General features: G+C 51.1%; 1 protein-coding gene across 4 annotated transcripts in view; it reads right to left on the reverse strand.

Annotated features, from left to right (window-relative positions):
* Nucleotides 1–22,884, reverse strand: part of ANKRD27 (ankyrin repeat domain 27) — a 51,305-nt gene that overhangs the window by 10,403 nt on the left and 18,018 nt on the right. For 2 of the 4 annotated variants that reach the window (XM_044256253.1, XM_044256255.1), the window contains exons 4-22: nucleotides 22,050–22,206; nucleotides 21,153–21,307; nucleotides 20,656–20,715; nucleotides 20,516–20,569; nucleotides 20,329–20,403; nucleotides 20,162–20,238; nucleotides 19,205–19,326; nucleotides 17,737–17,815; nucleotides 17,127–17,259; nucleotides 12,161–12,253; nucleotides 11,040–11,167; nucleotides 10,178–10,260; nucleotides 9,573–9,688; nucleotides 9,081–9,173; nucleotides 7,520–7,717; nucleotides 5,808–5,867; nucleotides 5,607–5,726; nucleotides 4,564–4,608; nucleotides 1,955–2,077 (exon numbers count right to left, since the gene is read on the reverse strand). In XM_044256253.1, coding sequence (XP_044112188.1) covers nucleotides 1,955–2,077; nucleotides 4,564–4,608; nucleotides 5,607–5,726; nucleotides 5,808–5,867; nucleotides 7,520–7,717; nucleotides 9,081–9,173; nucleotides 9,573–9,688; nucleotides 10,178–10,260; nucleotides 11,040–11,167; nucleotides 12,161–12,253; nucleotides 17,127–17,259; nucleotides 17,737–17,815; nucleotides 19,205–19,326; nucleotides 20,162–20,238; nucleotides 20,329–20,403; nucleotides 20,516–20,569; nucleotides 20,656–20,715; nucleotides 21,153–21,307; nucleotides 22,050–22,206 — 1,971 coding nt within the window. Of the gene's footprint in view, nucleotides 1–1,954; nucleotides 2,078–4,563; nucleotides 4,609–5,606; nucleotides 5,727–5,807; nucleotides 5,868–7,519; nucleotides 7,718–9,080; nucleotides 9,174–9,572; nucleotides 9,689–10,177; nucleotides 10,261–11,039; nucleotides 11,168–12,160; nucleotides 12,254–17,126; nucleotides 17,260–17,736; nucleotides 17,816–19,204; nucleotides 19,327–20,161; nucleotides 20,239–20,328; nucleotides 20,430–20,515; nucleotides 20,570–20,655; nucleotides 20,716–21,152; nucleotides 21,308–22,049; nucleotides 22,207–22,884 lie in introns of those variants that run through there. The other 2 variants (XM_044256254.1, XM_044256256.1) reach the window with 2 other exon arrangements.

A 22,884-nucleotide genomic window follows, 5' to 3' on the forward strand; every position in this document is an offset into this window, starting at 1 on the left:
GAGTCTAGGACAAAGGCAAGAAGAACAGTGACAGGGAGACACAGTAACTGCTTCTGGCCACAGAGTCAAAGACCGGGCCTCAAGTACAGTCACTGCACATCGTATCCTTCCGAACATCATCTGCCTTTTTAATCCCTATGCTTTTTATGGCAGTCTACACAGGGGAAATCATTCTTTGGGCTGTCCCCATCCAGCAGCATTGGGACAGAACAAAAGCTGTACATCCCTAATGTACAAATGACCCTGGAGCGAGCTAAAAAGCTACATGTGAATGGAAGTTTCACTCGTTTCAGTATTATTGGGTTAGAATGACCCATGGTGAAGCTTTTTTAAAAAGTCCAGATTATCTTATAATACAAAGGACAACACTACTCTATCTTGTTTTATAGAGTCTAATTTTCTCAGTATGGGACATACATATTGAGTTGAATAGCTAGCACACAAGCACATGATCTATACACAATACCATCTACAATTTTTCAAAAGAAAATGAAATACTTAAGTATACACTTAAGAGAACATGGGCAGGATCTGTATGCCAAAAATCACAGAATGATGAAGAAATCAAAGGTGGCCAGAATATTTGGAGATATACCATGTTCATGAAGTCAGCACAGTAAAGATGTCATTTCTCCCTAACTTAATCTATTTAAGGTTTTTTTTTTTGTCTTAAGACTTTATTTTTTTGTCAGAGACAGAGCAGAAGTAGGCAGAGTGGCAGGCAGAGGCAGAGAGAGAAGCAGGGTCCCTGCTGAGCAAGGAGCCCGATGTAGGACTCAATCCCAAGACCCCAGGATCATGACCAGAGCCGAAAGAAGCCACTTAACTAACTGAGCCACACAGGCATCCCTAATCTACAGTTTTTAATGCAAGTCCTACCAAAATCCTAGTAAGATTTTTGATAGACATAAACAAACCCACAGGCCTTAGAGTAGCTATAATGATCCTGGCAAAGAAGAGCAAGTTATGAAGAATGACTCTACCTGATACAAAAGTTTCCTCTAGCTACAGTAATCAAGACAGTGTGGAACCGGTGGAAGGACAGATGCACAGACCATGGAATGGAACACAGACCCTGCAGAGAGACCCACACTGTATATTATCAACGAGGGTGGGACAGCAAGTCAACGGAGGAAGGATGGTATTTTGAACAAGTGATGAAAACAGGAGGACATCCATAGGCAAAAAAAATGAACCTCAACCTCAATCTCACACGTTGTACAAAAATTAACTCAGGGTTGAGGGGGCAGCAGGGGGGCAGATGGGTATGGGGAAAGGCAACGTGAGTAGTTCTCCCCGTGATGAGGGAGCTTGTTGGTACCTTCAGTGTAGTGGCTGATGCACAAAGCTATGTGTGCGATAAAAGTGAACACACATGCACCCACATGCATGCATACTGGGCACAGGTAAAATCAAATAACTGTGGATAAAATGTGTAAACTGTTCCTGTGTCAATATCCTGGATAAGAAACAGTCCTATGGCTTTGCAAGCTGTTACCACTGGGGAGACTGGGTAAAGGACACAGAGGATCCTCTATATTTGGAGGGAGGCTCCTCCCGCAGAAGGTGGACCAACTTAAGCAAAGACTCTGGGCAACGGAACTCGAATGCAGCTTCCTCAGGGGACTGGCAGCCATGTGGACAGACACCCTCAGCCATGGACTCTTGCCTTGTGACTCAGGGGCCCGCAGAGCAGCTGAAACACTGAGCACGTGTGCCTGTCTCTGCTCCCTGACCTGCCCATTCAGAAAGCAAGGCGCCCAAGCCAGATCCACACCCGTGTTAGCCTCCCTCCTCCCTGAGCTGAACAACTAAACCTCACCACGACTCAGGGGATGCTAGCTAACAGCCACTCAGTAACCAGCTAGCTGGGAAGCAGACAACTTCCCTCAGGGAAGAATTATTTGCCTCCCCATCCCCACCCCCAGCCACAGCAGTGGAAGCACAGCCAAACCTTTTGAGCTGGAGCACATTTCGGGCACTGGCACAGGGGGTGACAAAATTCAATACTGTCTACGCTGATGGCACCTTCCAGCTCATCCAGGTCCTCCTCGGTCCACTCCAGAAGGTAGCGCACCTGGTGTTGGGCAGGAAGGAGAAACGGGAGCTTAAAACTCATCCTTAACTCCTTTACTAGCTACAGTATCTCTCCCTCCCTCCATCCCCTACACACACAACACACACACACACACACACACACACTCTCACAGACACCCGCTCCCAGACCAGGGCCTACACTTCCTCAACCACCAGTGATTTTAGTCCTTTTACTGGTGATGCAGAGAACTTTAGCTGCTATTTCTACAACTTGTGGTACAAACGCCTTCATCTTTTTTTTTTTTTTTTAAGAATTATTTCTTTTAGAGAGCAAGTGAGCACAAATGGGAGGGACAGAGGGAGAGGGAGAAAGAATCCGAAAGACTCCGAGTTGAACAGAGTCTGACGTGGGACTCGATCCCAGGACCCTGAGATCACAACCTGAGCTGAAATCAAGAGTCAGATGTTTAACCGACCATGCCACCCACGCGCCCCAGAGATTCCTTTATCTTAAGAGAGAACAGCGTGACAGCATGGTGCTGCTTTCACTTCCCGGTCCTGGAGCATTTCACAAGCACCAGGGCTTGGATTATCTAATTGTACTCTTTCAACAACCACTCATCCCAGGGCGCCTGGGTGGCTCAGTGGGATAAGCTTCTGCCTTCGGCTTGGGTCATGATCCCAGGGTCCTGGGATCGAGCCCCGCATCAGGCTCTCTGCTCAGCAGGGAGCCTGTTTCCCTCTCTCTCTCTGCCTGCCTCTCTGCCTACTTGTGATCTCTGTCTGTCAAATAAATAAACTAAAGTCTTAAAAAAAAAAAAAAAAAAAACACCACTCGTCCCTTCTAACCTGGGAGAAAACTCACTCTGAGAGGGAATCTCATCCAAAGCCACACAACTAGGAAGCGGTGGTCAGAACCTACGCTGGGGCTCCCTGACGCCACTCCGGCATCCCCTCCACGCACTAGCCACGCAGAAGCCACACATGAACACACTGAAGACTACCAGAAAAAGGTCAAATTTATGTTGTAGTAGAAACTAGTCTCTAGAATATTAAATTTGAAAACTGGCAACCACATGAATACATTTCTAGGCCTGGTTCCGAGCACTGAGGAAGTCAGCATGTGCATGTGGGGAGTGACAAGGGGTTCAAGAAGGCCACCTTCGAGCCCAAAAGTCTCTCCTCCATATCCCTTCCACCTCCTGACCCCTGAGCATGGAAATCCCAAAGGCCTTGACCCAGGAGCCTCAGCTAACAGGCTAGCTGGGACAGACAAGGGGAGGGAACAAGAACGGGGGGAGCAGGGACAGGTGCCTCGGACAGGGGTTGGAGGCTGTCACGTGGGTAAATCAGTTTGGGTGGGGACCCCTGGGCACCAGGCTGTCTGCCTCTGCTCACCACCTTCAAGAATGGCCTCAGCCCCCTCACCCACCCACAGAAGGAGGAGGAGTGGGTATTCATGACCCAGGGACAGTCATAATCGCTTCTCCTCACAGACTATGCCACTAGTTCACACCAGGGCTCCAAGTGGCCTGAGGAAGTCCTACTCTTCTTCCTCCAAACAATGCTGAGTTCTCCTGGGACCGGTCTCATGAGAAGACAAATACAGTATAGATATCCTTGTCCCATTCCCCAGAGGGATCAGGTGTCAGTCTGGTGCACTGATAAAAGCGAATACATTGGAAACTACAGTCAGATTCTGAACATCCCCAAGGCGGTCATAATCAGACTCTAGTAACTTCTATGCTCCACCTCATACATGATCGTCTGCAAAAGGCCCTCCTGAAGCACACAGCAGCATCAAGCTCCCTCATTAGATGATTTATTCTGAGGTCCTCATAGTAACCTATGCTACTGCTCCTTTTAAAGTGGAAAACACTTCCTTTCAGGAAGCCAAAGGCAAGCCAGGGAAACCATCCATGGAATCTAAGGAAGGCTGCCTCTGCTCTCCATGACCTGACTAGATGTTCCCTGGCATCTGCAGGGAGGGTTGGGGCAGACACCGCCCTCCCCCAGCCAGGCCTTCTCCTCCCCAAGCCAACAGCCAGCACCACCTCATCGGAACACCCTACCGGGACACCTGGAACACCTTGGACTCCCATGCCTCAGACCTCAGCCTCCTGCCCAGGTCCCACCATTTCCAAGGGGCCACAGCAGGGCCTCTGGGCTCTGGCACTACCCACTCCACCCGCCCACCCCTCCTCTCTACCCGCCCTGCCTGAGCACCCTGGTCCCAGCTAGCGGACCGGGACTGGAGCCCACACTCTGTGCTCCCACACACGATGGGCTGGCCAACACCTCAGCAGCCTCCTGGAACCTGGACGTCTGAAAGGCTTTCTGTGCGGCTTTATGACCACCTGCTTCCTTACATGACAGGGAAACACGAACACCTACGTGACCCCATGGTTACTAAATGCAGCCTTGCCATGCGAACAGGACGTAGCTCCTGACTGAACCAGAGACCAGAAACAGGCTCAGCTCTTCTCATAACAGCAAGCTTTTTTAGGCATGCTGCTCAAGACTCACCATTTCTAGATCTCCGTCAGCAACCGCTCTTAAGAGTTTTTCTACCTTAAGTAAAGGAAAAAGAATGTTAGGAAATGATTTCAATAATAAAGTAGTTCTAGAAAACCCAGAAGCTCTCATTTGTCTCTTGGTCTGTGGAGGTTCAACACTTCATTCAGCATCTTGCAAGCACATCCCTGAGACTGTCCGGCTGGGCTGTCCAGCAGGGCACCAGCGCATACCGAACCCAGCTCCCCCTGATGCCTGGGGAGTGATCTGGTGACGTGGCCAAGGAAGACGCCGGTCACTGCGAATGAAGCCTACAGGGTCACGTGTACTCAGCCCTCATCATCTGACAGCTAAGAGCACACCAGGAACCATGCCAGGGCTCTCTTAGACCCTGGAATGTGTCTCCTGGCTTTGTCTCCTGTGCCATCGCATCAAGCTAAGCTCTTCAGGCCCTCCAAGTGCAGGTCACAGCTCGGGGGTGGCAGAGGACGAACACCATGCACAGAGGCAGGGAGGCTCCCCGTGCACAGGGGAACAGGCAGAGGAGTGTGGCCTGTTCATAGGATGGTCTGCTTTGTGGGCTGATGCTGGGCGAGCTCACAGACAGGTTAAATGGAGAAGAAGAAAAAAAAAATGGCTATAAACTGCTTTTCACAGAATACAACGTGTTGGCAAGACTGGATGACCACCACTCAGGTTGACAGGGATGCTTACTCAGTGGGACGTAAGGGCAGAGAACTGAGTTTGTAAAATGATCGTAGATCTGAATACCCACAGGTGACTTCCTTAGACTTCTTCTAGAAGACACCCCTCTCTCCCTCTGTCTCACACACACGCACACACTATCCCCAAAGCAAAGAGCTGCTTCAGGAGCCGCACATGCAAGGAGCAGGGTGAGAGCTCCTGGCTGGGCTCCCCTCCGGGCCATGCCCCACACGCTGGCCCAGCAATGGCAGCGGAGGCCCACTAGGCAGCCCTCGTCGTGCTTGGCTCTTTAACCAGTTGCCTCGACACAGGGCTGCCCTCGCATCCGCCCTCCCATCTGGGATCCTCACCTCTCTGTAGTCCTTCTTGGGCTCCTCCTGTCTGGAGCTCACCAACACAGAGGAGAAGCTGGAGGTGGAGGAGGCCTGGCTGATGGAGTCCACAAGGCGCTGAGGGGGCTGCACGGGGACCTGCGGCCAAGGGCCTCGTGAGGGCCAGAGAGCAGGCCGTGGTCTCCGGGGGGGTGCCCAAGCCCAGCCCCGTTCACTCACCTCTGAAGACTTCCTCCTTCTTTCCAAGGGCAGATGATGGGCTTCCATTATTGACAGAATCTAGGAGGAGAAGGGGACATGAAAAATACTGGAAAAGGTTGCCAGAGAAGTGTCACCCGTTCGTCTAGCTGCCTGCCCATCTCCTCCGAGCGTCACGCAGCCCCACCACACCCCTGGAAAGATGGAGAACTCCCGAGTGGGCGGGAGCTCCTACAGGACCACACGGAGCAGGCGGGGGCTTCCTACAGCCACTCCACAGGCCCTGCTGTCCAACAGGAGCTGGGGCTTCCTGCGACGGGCTCAGAGGACGAGGGAAGCCCAGGCGCAGAAGCCCACACCCAGACAGTGTGACCTTCCCACTGGCAGCCCGGGGTCTTGAGCAGGAACAGCTCAGAGCTGGGCCAAGAAGGCGGTCTGCTCTCTGCTCTGCCTGTCTCCCTTTGGAAGGGGCATCTGGGAGAAGCCACCACGGCGGAGGTGCCCCTGCTCCTCACGGACACCTCAGGCCAACGGTGACACCACCCCGGCCCGTCAGCTGCAGCTGCTCCAAAGCCGAGACCCCGCAAGGGCCTGGGGGACAGGGCGGGGGCCCACCCGCGGTGAGCAGCAGGGCTTCGCACCTTGACTGACGGCCGCTGTGGACCTCGTGCTGTGTTCGGAGGACACACGCAACATAGTACTACTGCTCATGACAGAAAGAGGGCGGGAGGAAACACCTGGACGTGACGAGCGCATCCGTGGCACAGGTCACAGACCGGGTGCCACAGGCGTGTACTCATCCCTAAGCTCCCTGAGTCGCACACATTAAATAAGTTCGGCTTTTTGTGCATCCATCATATCTCAATAAACGGGTCAAAAGACAAAAACTGCGCTCCTTGAAAGAGATGTGAACACCTGGAGAGAAGCCCGTGGACCAGAGCTGGGAGCTCTAAGAGTGGGCGGGAAAAGGTCACGAGGCGGACGGCAGAGCCCGCGCAAAGGGAAAGGGCCAGAGGCCGGCATCAAGATGGCATCGCTCATGTGGGACACACAACCACCACACGCGGGACACGGTCCGATGGCCTCGGGCTGGCCACGCTTCTCCAGGGACGTCCCCTGGGCCGGAGTGGCTGCGGGAGGCAAGGCACAGAGAACCGGCCTCGGCACGCCATCCCCCCGCCCCATTCCCCACCTGCTAATGAGCGGAGCACTTTCACGACACGCTGCCAGACCCTGACGTGGTTCCAGAAATCACCAACAGGAAAGGACTGATTCGTTATGAGAAACCGTACGCAACGACGATCAGAACCGGCCAGAAGAGAAGAAGGCACCTCGGAGCTGAGGACGGAAGTAACAGGAAGACAGACTGCCGCTCCCATGCCACAGGCCCTGTCCCTGCTTCTCTCCACCAGAGCCTCTGCCCCATGTCCGCTCCCCCACCACGTCACCTGCTCTGAAACCGACCGCACTTAGGGGCCAGGGCCAACCCTTCTGGGACCATCTCTTGGAACAAGACTGAGAAAAACTGCTGGTAGAGCTGGAGATAATATAAATAAGTAAAAACCCACGGACGACCAGATCCCAACTGCAGCAGGAAGGGCGCAAGCCAAGTTCGGGCCTCAGGCACTAATGCACTGCTTGTCCAGCACAGCCAAGACCCAGTCTTTGGACATTGATTTTTTTTTGTTGTTTTTTTAAGCGATACTGATGCTCTGAGATGAAAACAAAGCTACCTTTGAATTTAGTGCACACTTTAGCGGTGTTTCTTTCAGCCTGTTCTGGATCTCCGTGGATGCTCCGTTTTGTAACAGCGTCTCTATGATGCCTTGGTAGCCCCACCGTGCAGCTATGTGTAGTGGGGTGTCCCCTTTCTCGTTACCGATGTCTAGTCTGCATGCCTGCACATCGTAGTAAACCAAGGCCTTCACACACTGTAAGAAAATGGGAAATACCACCAGTAAGTCGCATGCCATGCCACAGGCAGTGTCTGTGGACCCCACTGCCTTGGTCCGCGCCCCACTGCCATCCAGGCTCCTCTCAGCAGCGAACGTACAGAAACAAGAGACAAACCTCAAGGTTACCTCCTCAGGACACATCACTTTTTTGCAAACTGTCGATCAGTAGAAAAAGGCTGAATAAATTGTGATATATCCAACTGCAGAAGGGAATGACCGCAGCATGTCAGCGGAGACCACTGTCCCCTGCAAGGCCCGCTTGCAAGGCCAGCCCCTGACTTGCAATGTTCGTCAGGAGCTTGGATTTGCACAATGGCTCCCTGTGTCTAAATTGTGCAACAACATGGGTTAGGCTGAACACCTGCTTTCCTTCTAGGACTCTGGAAGTCTGGCATGTGGTAGGCCTGGCGTTATTTACATGACCAGTTTCCAGTAAAAATCCTGGGCCCTGAGTCCCTACAGAGCTTTTCAGGTTGTCCACCTGTCATATTTGCTGTTATAACTCACTGCTAGACAAACTGAGGATGTTCTGTACGTCTCCCTGGGGAGTGGACACTTGGAAGCTTGCATCTGGCTTCCTCTGGACTACTTCTTTGCACCTTTTCCCTTTGGTGACTGTGGGTCCTTTGGCTATTGTCCATCAGAGTCGTGGGACTACATGCTGAGTCCTATCCATCATCCCCCGCAAAGCACTGAACCAAGGGGTGGTTTTAGGGACACAGACGCAACACATACAACAAATCACTGTGTAGTGACGAAAGGACTGGCTGGGGCTACGTTTACGGACCTCCAGGATTTCCATGACCAAGGAAGAAAGTGGCTGTATAAAGATGGGGAGGGTACGATTTCATTTTTCCACATCCACCCCTAACGCAGCCTCAGGCTTGGGTATGTGTAAACCCACCCCAGTGTTACCACACAGAGAAGATGGGAGAGGGAGCGGTCAGGACAAAATCACACACACACAAACACACACGCACACACACACAGTTGGCTGTTAAGGGGAAACAGAAATGATGCAATCGTCACTATTACTATAAAAATATAAAAAGTAAAAACTGAAGGTGAACAAAGGTAAGAACCAGATGGCAGCAGGCAATGAATGAAAATGATTTTAATTTCAGGGTATGCTAACGGGCAATTCATGTTTGGATTTCTGTTATTTCAGCGGAGCAGCTGTAGTAAATTTAAGGCTTTTTTAATTAAAAAGAAATTACACGCCAAATGTTCCAGTAACGACCAACATGAAGCGCGACATTCAACCAACCAGACGTTCGCATCTCCCGGCAAATGAGGAAGTGGGGAACCCGGCCACCCCGGGCACAGAGGCACCACTTACGTCTTCATGGCCATAGGTGCAAGCCAGGTGGAGAGGCGTGTTGCCGTTGTTGTCCTGCACCTCGGGGCTGGCTTTATAGTGCAGGAGCAGCAGCTGCCGAGAGAAGAGAGCGTGCAGGTGAGGCCCGTGCTTCCTCAAGCAGCATGGCCCAGAGGCTCACGGGGGAGGTCGCACCTTGCCACCTGCAACCTTAGTGACCGACGCTACAATTAAAATTCCACCCTCATGCTCATCCTTCCCTTTAAAACGTGGAGAGATTAAAGAACAAGGCCCACAGCCCCACCCTCCTCCCCCAAAGCTGCCACGATGTTTCACATGGACACCGAAGGGCTCTGTCCAGTGGGCCCACAGGGAGGTGTCGTGGTCTAAGACACATGGCCCACCCCGGGAGGCTGCAGCAGGGCCAGGCCGCGACCCAAGAGCATGACCATGATGCAGCTGTGCGGAGCCAGGCTCCTGGGAGCACCGGCACGGGGATGGCACCCCGCTCACCGTGGCGCTCTGATAGCCCTTCTGGCAGGCGAGATGCAGGGGGGCAGAGCCGTGATAGTCCGTGGCGTTCACCACCGCGCCTCTGGAAACCAGGAGGTCAATGAGGGATGCCTGCCCTGCAGAACAGAGGGGTTTTGCCACAGAGAAGGAAAGAGCAGGGGCTCTCCGAACCCTAAACCTGGAGTCCCATTATTTTGCCCTCTTATTCTCTGGCAGGGGACACGCCAGGAAGTGTTTTTCCCCTTGAGAGGAGGCCGAGCTAACATCAAGTCAGACTCTAGATTCAGGACACTCTGGGGTGGACCCCCCCTTCCCCGCCACTGGCCCTCTGGAGGGGGCTCAGCTCTGGTCCACCTTTCAGGAACAGAAGGTATGGGAAGAGAGTCTTAGATATCCACAGAAGAGTCCACAGTTCCTCAGTTCACAGGATGGAATACTGTGCAACTGCTAAAAAAATAACAAAGGCCCTGGGCACAGCCCACGACATGGGCCCTTCCACCCCCGACTCCGCCGCCCTCTGTCAGTCAGGCCTCTGCTGGGCCACCCCTGGCTCCATCCCTTTAAGGCAAAGTAGCCCAACCATAGGCCAACCCAAGACCACATACCACAGAGGGCGGCCACATGGAGCGGTGTGTGACCCCTGTCATCTCTGGAAAATGGAGTGACAATGGAGGGATCATTCAGCCTCCTAAAAGAGGAAGAAGAGGGGGGACACCTGGATGGCTCAGTTGGCTGGGCCTCCAACTCCTGATTTGGGCTCAGGTCATGATCTCAGGGTTGTGAGATCAAGCCCAGCATTTGGCTCATGCTGGGCATGGAGCCTGCTTAAGATTCTCCCTCTCCGGGATGCCTGGGTAGCTCAGTGGGTTAAAGCCTCCTTCTTTGGCTCAGGTCATGATCCCAGGGTCCTGGGATTGAGCCCCGAATCAGGCTCTCTGCTTGGCAGGGAGCCTGCTTCCCCTCCTGCCTCTCTGCCTGCTTGTGATCTCTGTCTGTCAAATAAATAAATAAAAATCTTAAAAAAAAAAAAAAAAAAAAAAGATTCTCCCTTTCCTTCTGTCCCTCCCCACCCCTACTCTCAGTCTCTCTTTCTAAAAAAAAAAAAAAAGAGAGAGAGAGAGAGAAAGATGGAAGATATAGAAAAATACACCCTAAGAATGGCAGGGAAAAGCCTCTCGCTTCCAGGCTAGACATGCCAGAGTCCTGGGGCTAGCAGACCCATCTCAGGGTGTGAGCCAAGCCGGATCTATTCAACAGTGTCCCAAAGCTCATCCAACCCCTGCTCGGTCTCCTGCAGGGTGAGGCATCTGGTTCCAGCGTCCCTGCCCTACCCACCCTGTGGGCTCTGACCCCCAGCAGAAGAGCCCGACAAGGGGGAAGGGAAACCACAGCAAACTAGTGGAGACATCTCCCCAGGCCTGCACCTCCCACGTGCCACACACTGAGCCTCTGTGGGGAGCCTCTTACCCGGAGACAAGTTTCTCACAGTCATCACAGAAGCACAGAGGGTGACACATCCTTTGGACGGCATCTTTATCTTGGTCATCTTGGCTCAGAAGTCTCTCCACTTCTTTCTGGTTACCCGCCGCTATGTGCTACAAAGAGACGTCAAAAATACTATCAAAGTGAAGGAATTCTCTTCTTCAGGCATGAATGTTTGGAGCCTCCTTACAGAAACACGTATCTGGAGGCGCCTGGATAACATGACTGGCTGTCTGGGATGTGTTCTGAAGTAATCTGGGCAGACACAAAAACCAGGTCGGGGATGGAGACGAAACAGGACAGAGATGGCCACATGGCTGTGATTTACATTCTCTACTTCTGCAAATGCTATAAATCATCCGTAGCTTAAAACGACAACAGGACAAAATTCCCAAAGCAATGGTGGGGGAGGATCATGCCTCCTGGAACCTCAGAGTGGACACAGGCTCCTCCCTAGAACATGCGTCCGTCCCGTCCTCTTGGGTCCTAACAGAGCCTTGGTTTGGGGGGAACGGAAATGGCTGCATTAGCAAGAGAGCCCATCAACAAACAAGGCTGTGGTGCAGGGTTCAGCCCTGTGATCCTGGATGTGTTCCTCTCGGGGAGCGAGACACTTTGGGGAACACGCTGCCCCAGCCCCCACCCAGCCCTCGCCGACCACCCATCAGGGCACCTCGCTAGCCTCCCAGGGGTCGGTCACATCTGATCAGGGAGTTACTGCGTGCTGAGCTCTCGCCCTGGTGCACTCTCCCATGAATGTCGGCAATACGGGTTCCCGGAGCCCAGAAGAGGCATCAGCTCTGCTGAGAGCACCCAGGGGGGCACCTCGGAGCAGACCCTGACGAACAGGTGGAGAGAGGCCAGCCCAGGCACAGGGCTCCAGGCATGCTGTCCCTCTCGGCCACGGCACAGCACACCTTGGGGGAGATGCACAGACCTCAAACCCCAGCATCTATCAACATCTCCATCCTCTCTGACCACCGACGTGAACTTCGGTGTTGAACCAAACACATCCCCCTGACGGATGCTGGAAAGCTCTTAGAGATGCGGAAAAACGAAACATCCCTCACAAGCCTGTGCCCTCAAGGGCCGTGCCAGTGTCTTACCTTAAACAGACAATCAATGGGAGTTGAAGTCATCTGAGACAATAGGCTCATTCTCTGCTTCAGGAACAGTCGGTCACCAAATCCCTCAGACTCCTGCAGGAAAAGCCCAATAATCTGTTTTATCAACTTGTCACAACATGTCCATGCAGACCCTTCCACACGGAGAACCTAGGAGCAGTCCTGGCTACCTCCTCACAGAACGCGGTTGGCAGAGCCTCTGTCCCTAGGCCAGAGAACAGATCCTCATCGGGCTGGACAAAGCGCTTCCCATCTGTCCCCCCAGGAAGCAGCTGCTTGACGGGGGCGGGGGGGGGGTTCTGGGGGCACGCTGCCTCTGTGCGCGCATGGAATGTGTCATCACTCAGTGTGGAATGTAGCACGTTCACACTGACCTCCTCTAGGCAGAAGCCTGGTTTGCCCTGGCCTCCTCCTCTCAAACCACTGCTCTACAGCCTGCAGAGCCCTAGCCCTGCCACTTTATCTGGGCATACAGAGAGGACAACCCTCTGACAGACTGTTCTAGATTTCCCAGTGTCACCCAGCAGGAGGGAGAAAAGTCTTGCTTTCTGAACATCCTTACTAAAATAGCAGATGAAGCTGCTGCCTTCAGCTCAGGTCATGATCTCAGGGTCCTGGGATCGAGCCCCACATCCAGCTCTTTGCTCAGTGGGGAGCCTGCTTCTCTCTCTCTCTCTGCCCGCCTCTCTGCCTACGTGTGATCTCTCTCTGTCAAAAAAATAAAATCTTTGGGGCACCTGGGTGGCTCAGAGGGCTGAAGCCTCTGCCTTCAGCTTGGGTCATGGTCCCGGGGTCCTGGGATCGAGCCCCGCATCGGGCTCTCTGCTTGGCAGGGAGCGTGCTTCCTCATCTCTCTCTCTGCCTGCCTCTCTGCCTACTTGTGATCTCTGTCTGTCAAATAAATAAATAAAAATCTTTAAAAAAAAATAATAAAAAAATAAAAATAATAAAATAGTAGATGAACAGGGCCACCCTTCCCAAATCCCATAATACACTGGGGTCTCCCCTAAATAAGAAACCCAGGTCTTCATGTTACAGGTAATGTTTACTTAGATACACAAATCTAAAAACGCATCCTTCTCTATGAAATAATTCCTAGCAAGACAGTTCAACCCTCACCCAACCACCTGCAACTTGACTGATGACAGATGAACTTCCTCAAAAAAGCCTCTGTGGGAGGTAAGGGGGGTTTCTGCCCCCAGCCAGCTGCTGCCAGAAGAACTCACCAAACCCTGCCAAAAGTATGGGATAAGGCCCATTACAGCTAAGTTTTGACGCAGAGATCCAGCTAAAGACAGAGCCTGGGTGGCAAGGGGACGGCCCCTTTCTGGGGTCCTCTGTCGGCACGGTCCCTCACACCAGCAGCCCTAAGAGCATTAAACACACATCAACCCCTCAGAATGAGAGCCCGTTTGCTGCCAGCTGCCAGTTGCTATATGAAGCTCTAACAACCTGTTTTACTCAGTGATTCGTAGCCAAGCAGATCAGGGTCAGAGAAACGTGAAAGACACTGTCATGTCAGTAAATGTGGGGTCTCCTTCCTCCACTCTCAGTGACTATATGAAGAGCGATGATGAAGAAAGGCAAGTCCTTGGGGCCTGAACCTTCAAGGAGAAATGACCTACTAGAAGAGACAGCGTATCAGCTCAGATCTATCTGGGAAGGGGGAATATATTAGTTACGAGAAATCCAGTACAGTGAGAAAGACCAGAAGCCCACAAAGCTGGAACAGAGAAGGGAACCGATTCTTTCAAGGTTTTCCCTGGTTTTTGGTCTACAAACGTTAAACTAGCGTCATCCCACTAATTCTCATTTTCATTAAAGCTAGTCTTTATTTACAAGACTTCTAAGTCTTTAAGCTTAAAGAATGCATATATAGTCACCTCAGGTACAATAAGATATTAAGGGGGGAAATTTCTGTGAAGCTACATCATAGTATATAAAGAGGCAATAGGAAGACAAAATTTGATTTACTGATATTGAGTCCTGACTGCTCTCCAGGAAGTGTCACCTGCTGTGTGGGGAGCCACCTGAGCTCCTTCCCCAGGAAGGGACACGGACACATCACACTGGCCTCACACCTTCCAAGACAGAACTGCACCGGGACAGGAAGCCAGTCAGCAGCTAAGGCTGACCAAGGCAGAACCTCAGAGCTGGCATCACAAAAGACAAGGAAGCCATGACACCTGTTCTGTCAACACAGGTAAGAGCATCTCTAAGGCCTGTCCCACTCAAGGCCCAAGGGGCTGGCTCCACAGCCAGCTGTAAGGATAAGGCACACCCTGTCCTGACACCTGATGGGACCAACTGCCCCCATCCAGGAAGGCAGGACCAGGACCAGGGGCAGACACCTCAGACAAGAGGGGCACAATGGGCGGTGTCCCCCATTGCCCACAGAAGCCACCCACGCAGGATGCCCCGGAGAACCAGGAAATGAGACACCCAGATGCGGGGGTGTTGGAAAAGCAAGCTGAGGACAGGAGTATCAGCTCATGCTTCACAAAGGCACTTCCAAACCCCCTAGCTCATTCTTGGAAACTCCTAGCAAGAGGTGAAACATACAGCATCACCTTCAGTGTAGACACGAAATGGACAGAAACTGAAGAGATGTGGACTTGCCCAAGGGAAAATACAAGTACCGGGCTTGAGCCAGCACCAGCACAAGAGGGGCCACCCCTCAAAGCCTCCCCAATCCAGGGGCGCCTGGCTAGCTGCTAGCTGTCGCTGAAGCACACTGAGTCTCGATATCGGGACTGTGAGTTCTGGCCCCACCGCGGATGTCGAGGTTACTTAAAAATAAAATCTTAAATAAATAAATAAGTAAAAAAGAAAAACCAAAACAACTCCTCCAATCCCACTCCAGATGTTGTCTGAAGTCCAAGTGGGTGTGGGAAGCCGACCGGTGCTATGTGGTCAGCCACCTCCTTCCACTCTGGTCAAAGGCTCCAAGTGTTAGCTGTCTACAGGCCACAGAAAGCAAGCAAGCGGGATGGCCAGCAAGGGAATGGCAACTCCACCCTCCAGGCGACAAGGGGTGCCCTTGAACCCATCGAGAGGCGTCAGGCAATTCCTACGACCAGCCTGCATGCCAATAAGAGGAGCACAATCTCAAATTTCAGTTAAAAATACAATTGGAGAAGGACGCCTAGGCGGCTCAGTCGGCTAGGCGCCCGATTCTTGGTTTTGGCTCCAGTCATCGTCTGAGGATGGAGCCCTGTGTCAGGCTCCTCACTCACCATGGGGTCTGCTCCACTCTTTCCCTCTCCCTGTCTCTCTGCTCCTCTCTCTCTAAAATAAGGAGGACACGCAATGTGATGAACACGGGGTGTTTTACGCAACTAATGAATCACTGAACGCTGCACCAAAAATTGATGATGTACTATATGCTGGCTGACTGAATTTAAATTTTTTTTAAAAAATTTAATTAAAAAACAAATAATAAAATAAATAAATATATAAACAAAATCTTTTTTAAAAATTGTATAGGCACAGAAAAGAGACATACACCAAACCGTTAATAAGTCATCCCCAGCTGGTGAGTTTGAGAAAGGTATTTTTTTGTCTTCACTGCAAGTGTATACAGCTGTCCCTTGAACAACAGAGATCTGAGCTGCACGGGTCCACTTGGATGAGGACAGACACAGTACATTCCTCTAAATGCAATGTGTTCTTTCTCATGATTTCCTTAATAACATTTTCCCCCAGCTGACTTTATTCTAAGAATACAGTATAGGATACATATAATAAATACAATATGTGTTTCTCGACTGTTTATATCATCAGGCCTCTGGCCAACAGCAGGCTACTGGTAATTAAGTTCTTGGGGGATCACAAGTTACACGAAGATTTTCAACCATGTGGAGGGTCAGCAACTTTAACCCCTGCGTTGTTCAAGGTCAACTGTATACTGTAAATATTGCTTATAAGCAAGGATTAGTCTCCTAATCAGAAAAACAAAAAACAAAAAACTATCCTTTCGGGAAAAAAGACTGTAAAATGCTATATACAATAGAATCTAAATCACGTGAAGTGCACATGCATGGGAGAAAGATGGGAAAACACATAAACATTTTAATAATAAATGATCTCACTCAAGTGCACCTATCTGGGCAGGTCTCTGGTTTTTTCCAGCTGTTTTAACTTATTATTACTTGGGGAGATTCTAAGATCGAGGGAATGCTCAGTCCTCAGGACTCCTGGTGTGCAATACGAGAATCTCTTTACCTTATTACTTTCAACACTGCTGAAATTCTGTGCATACTGTCACATTTTGCCAGCCGGTGCAACAAGCTAGCAACGCGATCTTGGTGTAAGATCTCACACATCACATAGAAATACAAGTGCCTCCCCTAAGGAATGCTCACCAAGAAAATCATAATAAGGCTGGTGAGTCCTAAGACTGCATTATGTCAGTAATCCCATCACTTGCCTAGATATCCAAACTCATGGTTTCTAGCCTCTCCCTTCTGCCTATGTGCTTTTTTTTTGAGGATGGCTAGGACTGATAAAGCAGACAAAGCAGACAAAGCTTTTAACTGTGAATCCCGGCCATATTCTGCCAACTTGCACACCCAGCTGGGTGCTTGACGTTTCAGGCTGCTGGATGGCTGTCAAGCCCCACAGTCCTTAGACAGCAGAGACCCCATCCTTGGGAGACCATTTAAGAATCCCCCTCCCCCAGGGTGCCTGGGTGGCTCAGTCAGTTAAGCGTCTGCCTTGGGCTGAGGTCATGATCTCAGGATCCCGGGATCAAGCCCCGCGTCAGACTCCCTCTCCCTCTGCGTCCCCTGCATGTGTGCTTGCTCGCTCTCTCCCTCTCAACCTCAAATAAATAAATCTTGAAAGAAAAAAAAGAAGAAGAGCCACCCCTCTCCACCCGCCAACCTCAGAACCCTACCAAAGGTACCCAGACACCCACAAAGGAAGGCCAGGGCAGGAGGGATCTTACGGGCGGCTTAACAGAGAGGCTTCCTTGACGAATATATTCGATCGCAGCCTCAATCGAAGTCAGGCAGTACCCCAATTCATCTTTTGCTGAGCTGCTGAATCTGAAGTTTTTGATGTAACTCAAATTTGCCATCCTAACAAAAGGAAGAAAAATATTTTCACTGTTGAGGACCCAATTCGCACATCTCCAGGAACAGCACTATGGGCGTGAGTGACTGAAGTCGGTTAGCTCCACGAGCTCTGACACTGCCCACTTAAGCCCTGGAGCACGTAAGTAAAACTTCTTGGTCCTTTCCTGGAGTATGCCAGTTTTGAAAAAGCTGACTATTATAAGTGAACCGGGGGCTCCCGTCAGAAGAGAATGGGCTTTGGAGCCAAACACAAGTGGAGTCAACGTCCCACTCGGTCACTGACTAGGTGCATGTTCCAGAACAAGCAACATAAGCTCTCCGGGCCTTAGTTTCCTCATCTGTAAATGGGATGACGGCCACCATCTGCAGCGCAGACACAGCCATGGACTCATAAGGGGCACGCGATTTCCTGGAGTCATGCTAAAACCACCCCGGTACAACGCTGCCATTTTGCAAAAGTATTTTAACAGAAAATATTACCAATTGGGGATCTCTGTTTTCACAAGCAAATACAACAGGACTGAGAGCAGATCATCAGCACACATGGTCTCCAGGTTAACTGTGGTGGGAGGGGGAACACATGTTCAAAGCCATCATGAGACCAACAAGTACATCAACGCCCCACCATCACCCAACCCACAAAGCCACAATCCAGCAAGACTACATATCAGGGAGAAGTTCCACTGCACAATCTCCTTGACAGTGTCCTGAACTGACATCCCATTTGCGGGGAAAGCAAAAGCCCAGCATTCTCAGAACATGTGTAAAAGAAGGCAATTCCAAGCAGACCCCCTCCCTCGCCACCTCCCAGGAGGTTCAAGTTTGTGAGGGCAGACACAAGGCGAAGGTGCGCCCACCTCTTTCCTCCCGAGATCATTTCCATTTTATACACTGCCAAGTCTAATGCTCATGTTTAGCTTCTTTTAATTTTTTTCACGTTTAAATTTTAAGGAATCCATTCACATGTCTAAAAAAATCTGAGTAGCACAAAAGCGCAAACTGGGGTTTGGTTTCTCCCATCCCTGCTGCCCGATCATCACCCAGAGGTTACTGCTCTTGCTGCCCTCCTAACCTCCCAGAGACAGCCCAGGAGCTCACCACCATGCATACAGACACACAGCTGCCCCCCCCTTTCTGGAATGCTGTTAGAAGTGTACCACATACACTCCCTTTCATTTCACTTAATGCACTTTGATGATCACCCCCTATCTGCACTCACAGATATGACTCCCCCTTTCTTTTTTCTTAGCTTCTTTTGCTTTACTGTTTATAAGGGAAAATTTTAAGCAGACACAAAATTAGGAAGAAGGGTCTAACGTACACTTGAACCCTCGTGTCTCCATCACCAGCTTGGAACATTTTTCTTTGAGATTAAACGTTTGTAATTTTGGCCAAAGAATTCTGTCGCTGGAACACAGCTGCAGGAGGGGGCCGGTGAGCACTATGGCCCTGGACTAAAGGGCCAGCAGTGAACGTCCTGATGGGGCCATACACCCACACCCCAGCTCAAGAGAATGCATGACAGGAAGTTTAAAGCCAATCATACATATTATTGTACCTTGGCAAGCTCAGACTTGCACTGTGGACAGTGCCTTTCTGGAAACAGGAAGCTACTGAAAAGGCAGGTTCTCAAAGAAACTGTGCTGTTTGGATTCTGATCTACAGACCAGCTGCATGGTGCCCGGGCAAGTATGGGGAAGCCTGGCTGGTTTGAGGTCACTACTTCTGCACCATTATTCTTTTGCCCTTATCTTGCCTATCCTACCCCCAGACCCCTGTTGCTAGGCACCCACGCATCAGAACAGACTCCGGGGTACTGACGCAGGGGTGCTCTGCGACACATCAGCCCATCTTTGCGACCCTTCAGGACGACACTGCTCCTTAACGGACTTTTGCACCTGGACGTAAGTGTCTGTGCCACCATCGGACCCCTCCCCTGAGCACAAACCTCTCTGGCTGGGAGACTGGGTTATGAGCTGCACCACCTTTCGCAAACAGATCAGCTTCTGCTGTGGGGAAGTGCATTTGTTCAGCTGGGCCAGCTCTCTCTTTGCACGAGGTATGTTGAAGCTGCAAAATAATTCGGAAAGTGACAACTTAAGACCGCACTGGGCAGGCCCTTCTTCCCTGATCTAACAGCACACCTCAGATTTACTCTGCTTACGACAAGCCGTAGGTAACGACAAATGAAAAGAAAAACTCGGGCTCCAATCAGAGGCAAGACTCAACACCTCTGAATGTCCCATCAAAGAGGCAGGACAGTAGAATGTTAGGAAAAAAAAAAAATCCTTAGCAGGTGCCTGGGTGGCTCAGTGGGTTAAGCCTCTGCCTTCGGCTCAGGTTATGATCTCAGGGTCCTGGGATCAAGCCCCACATCAGGCTCTCAGCTCAGCGGGGAGCCTGCTTCCCCACCCCCACCCCCACCCCCGCCCCCGGCCTCTGCCTTTCTGCCTACTTGTAACCTCTGTCAAATAAATAAGTAAAATCTTTAAAAAAAAAAAAAAAGAAAAAATCCTTAGCCCCAGAGTGAGATAGCTCAAAGGGGTTAAAACAGTCTCAACATAAACACTTCATAATACCAAAGAAACATAAACTACTTCAAAAGCAGGCGCCCATCTGGCAGGTGAGGTGCATGTCTGTATGCGGCACCCACCTGGGTGAGTGGTGTGCCCATGAAGAGACCAGCTGTGCGGAAGCCCCACCCCTCAAGCTCCAGCTGGCCACAAGGGCAGGAGGGGGACCCCTGCCAACTCCAGTCCTTTATCTTGGGTCACAGGGAACTGCACTGCTCCTCGGAAGGAACCGAGTGAAACCAGGGTGCCATCCCTATGGCTGAGAGCCTTGTTTCCAGAACCAGAGGCCCCAGCCCCCGAGGGGGCCGAGCTCCAGCGGCACACGCTCTTACCTGCATTCAGGCTTCACGCCGATGTCCTTCTGCTGAAGATCCTGAAGGCTTCTTGTGATTTTGTTAAAGGCAGCGTCCTAATGGCAGATTTTTAACGAAGCTTCACATTTCTTACACAGCTAAGAATAAAAGGTTTCTAATGGGGATGATGGGGATTTAGGACATACCTCACTTGCCTCCATGGTCCCCACATATTTAAAGATCAGATCATAAATATCGTGCTGGACGTACATCTGTGGAATCAACAAACAGACCACAGACAGCCATTCTGAGGGTGCAGAGGGGACAGGAGCCCTGCCCCTCCCCACCCCCTGCTCTTCTGCCTCCTCTCCCTGCCCTGGCCTGGCTTCTTACCTCCACTGCCTGCTTTAGCAGGTTCATCTGGGCCTCCTGCTTGGCAAGCATTTTCTGCAGGACGAGAAGGTAACGTTAAAGACCTTGGACTGTCACGTGAGCAAACTGCAGTTCTGTCTTTTGGAAGTCCTGAAGCTTACCAGGTGAGAGTCCCTCAGAAGCTGCTGGAGGCATTTGGTGTAGAGAGCATTCACCGAGTCCTGTGTAACCCAGAGCAGAGAGACAGGTCACTCAGGACCCAAGGCCCCCAACACAAAACCCAAAACGTGCCACACATCCCGGAGCGAGAACACGTTGCCAGATGTACTTCCCGAGAGACAAGCTTTAAGTCCTGATACAGGCTTATCAAATAAGTCATGTGATTTTTTTTTCAACTTTTTTAAGTGTAGATGCATGAAGGGGAAGAGAGAATTTCCCTTGGGATTCACACAGGTGATAACAATATTCATTTTTATACTCTGTCATGTTCAAGTTTTCTCCAGGGGCTCCTACTAGTTTTATTGTTAGAAGGAAACATTTAAACAAGGCTTCCAACAGGGGAGGCAGCAAAGTTTCAGGGTACACTGGGAAGGAGCCCCTGTGTTCTTGAACCGGCCTGAGCCAGGACACCCTGGCAAAGCAAGACACAGCTACTGACTATGTGTTGACGGAGGCTCTTTCTTTCACATTCTCTGAATGTTCGCTGGAAAGAAGCAATGCTCCTGTCGAATCTCTCTGCATGTCTTCCCAAAAACTCTCTCACATCTTCGATGGTTTTCAGGGTAAACGGATCTGAAGATGTTGAAGGCTCTTCTGAAAAAGAGACAGTGGGTCAAGCTGGCCGAAGCCTTCCCAGTTTCCTAATGGGGGAAGTACCACATCCTTTGCCCTGCTCCCCCAGGGTCTGGAGCCCCATCTTCCAGCAGAGGACAGGAATTATTTCAAGATACTGCCCAAAAACAGCCTCATTACAGCACAGCTCAGGGTCCAGAGAGCCTGGCTCTCCTGAAGCCCTTTCCATGGACAAAACAATTTGAGACCGTAGGGATGACCTAAGAGGCTCTGGTGAGGAAGCCCAGATTCCTGGCAATACAGGACTCAGAGTACATTCAGCACATTGTTACCTCAATTTCCTGGAACAACTAAAGAATTATTATTTATTAAAAATAATGATCTCTCAAAGAGACATAACAGTGGGCAATTATGGGTGGGCAATAATGACGTTAAGAGCTGGCTCTAACATTGAGGCCCAGCGTCAAAGCCAGGGCTGCCACCCTGCACAAACTCCAGTGGGCAACATTCACACAGAGGTCTGTACGAATATCACCTTCCGGAACTGTGTAATGCCCAACCTGGGAAACCATACACAGCAGCCCCCAGTCCCACTGTCTTAGCTCAAGATGACTTTTTGATAAAGCTCTGGGGAATTACTCTAAAGTCAGGCAGGCTTCTAGTGGGCTCTTGAATATTTTATGGGACGTTTATAACAGCTATATCAGGAGGAAGCTGAACACAGTTCTCCAAATCAGGGGGAAAGGGTTTTCTCCCAGAATACCTGAACTCTCTCTCTTTTCCAAAGGATGGGCTATACAGAGTATGCTGAAACTTTCTTCTTTTTCATTGTAGAAAGTTTCTTCAAAGAGAATGGGCACTGAGAGAAGACAGGCGAAACCAGCTCCTAATTTAATCCTGTTTCCTTGTATAAAGACATCCTGGAACAAGAGAACAGTCACTGCAGCAGCAGCCAGCGGCGACCGACGAGCCCCCTGGCTGGCCCCCGATAGGGCACTGCTCCCGACCTGCCCTCCTTTGCTTCAGTGGGGCTTTACCAGGGCGGGGGGTGGGCATGAACACACTTCCATTTCACTTTTTGATACTAAAATGTTTTCTTTCCTCTTTGTTCACACTGTAGCTACAGCTGATCCTTTTTAAATATTGGGACAGAGATGCATTAAGCTGGTCCTTGGGGCCTTGAGAAAACCTGTACCCTCTGGGAAAGGGGGAAGAAGGCCCTCCTGGAATGGCCTGGCACTGCAAGGAGACGCAGGCAGGGAAGGGATGCGGCCGTCCCGGCCACATTCAGCACTCTGGCCACAGCTGGGGTGCCCAGGCAGATGAGATGTGATAAGCCTGACTCCTCTGTTCTCCTTATAGATCTGGCTTCCCCGAAGAAAACAAACTAACAGTGACTGGCAGGGCGAACAGGGCTGCTGACTGCCCCCAACCCCCCACCGCCAGGCTGGTGTCTAGGTAACCCCGTGTCCTGTCCTGTCCCTCCTCTCCCCGCACAGGCCCACACAATCCCTGACTGTCAGGTCTGAGGCACTCACCAAATGCACCTGGCCCCATGCCAGTTCTGGCGAGGAATAGAACATCCCCCTCCCAGAATC

This window comes from Neovison vison, chromosome 7, assembly GCF_020171115.1.
Source record: "Neovison vison isolate M4711 chromosome 7, ASM_NN_V1, whole genome shotgun sequence".
NCBI classification, from domain to species: Eukaryota; Metazoa; Chordata; class Mammalia; order Carnivora; family Mustelidae; genus Neogale; species Neogale vison.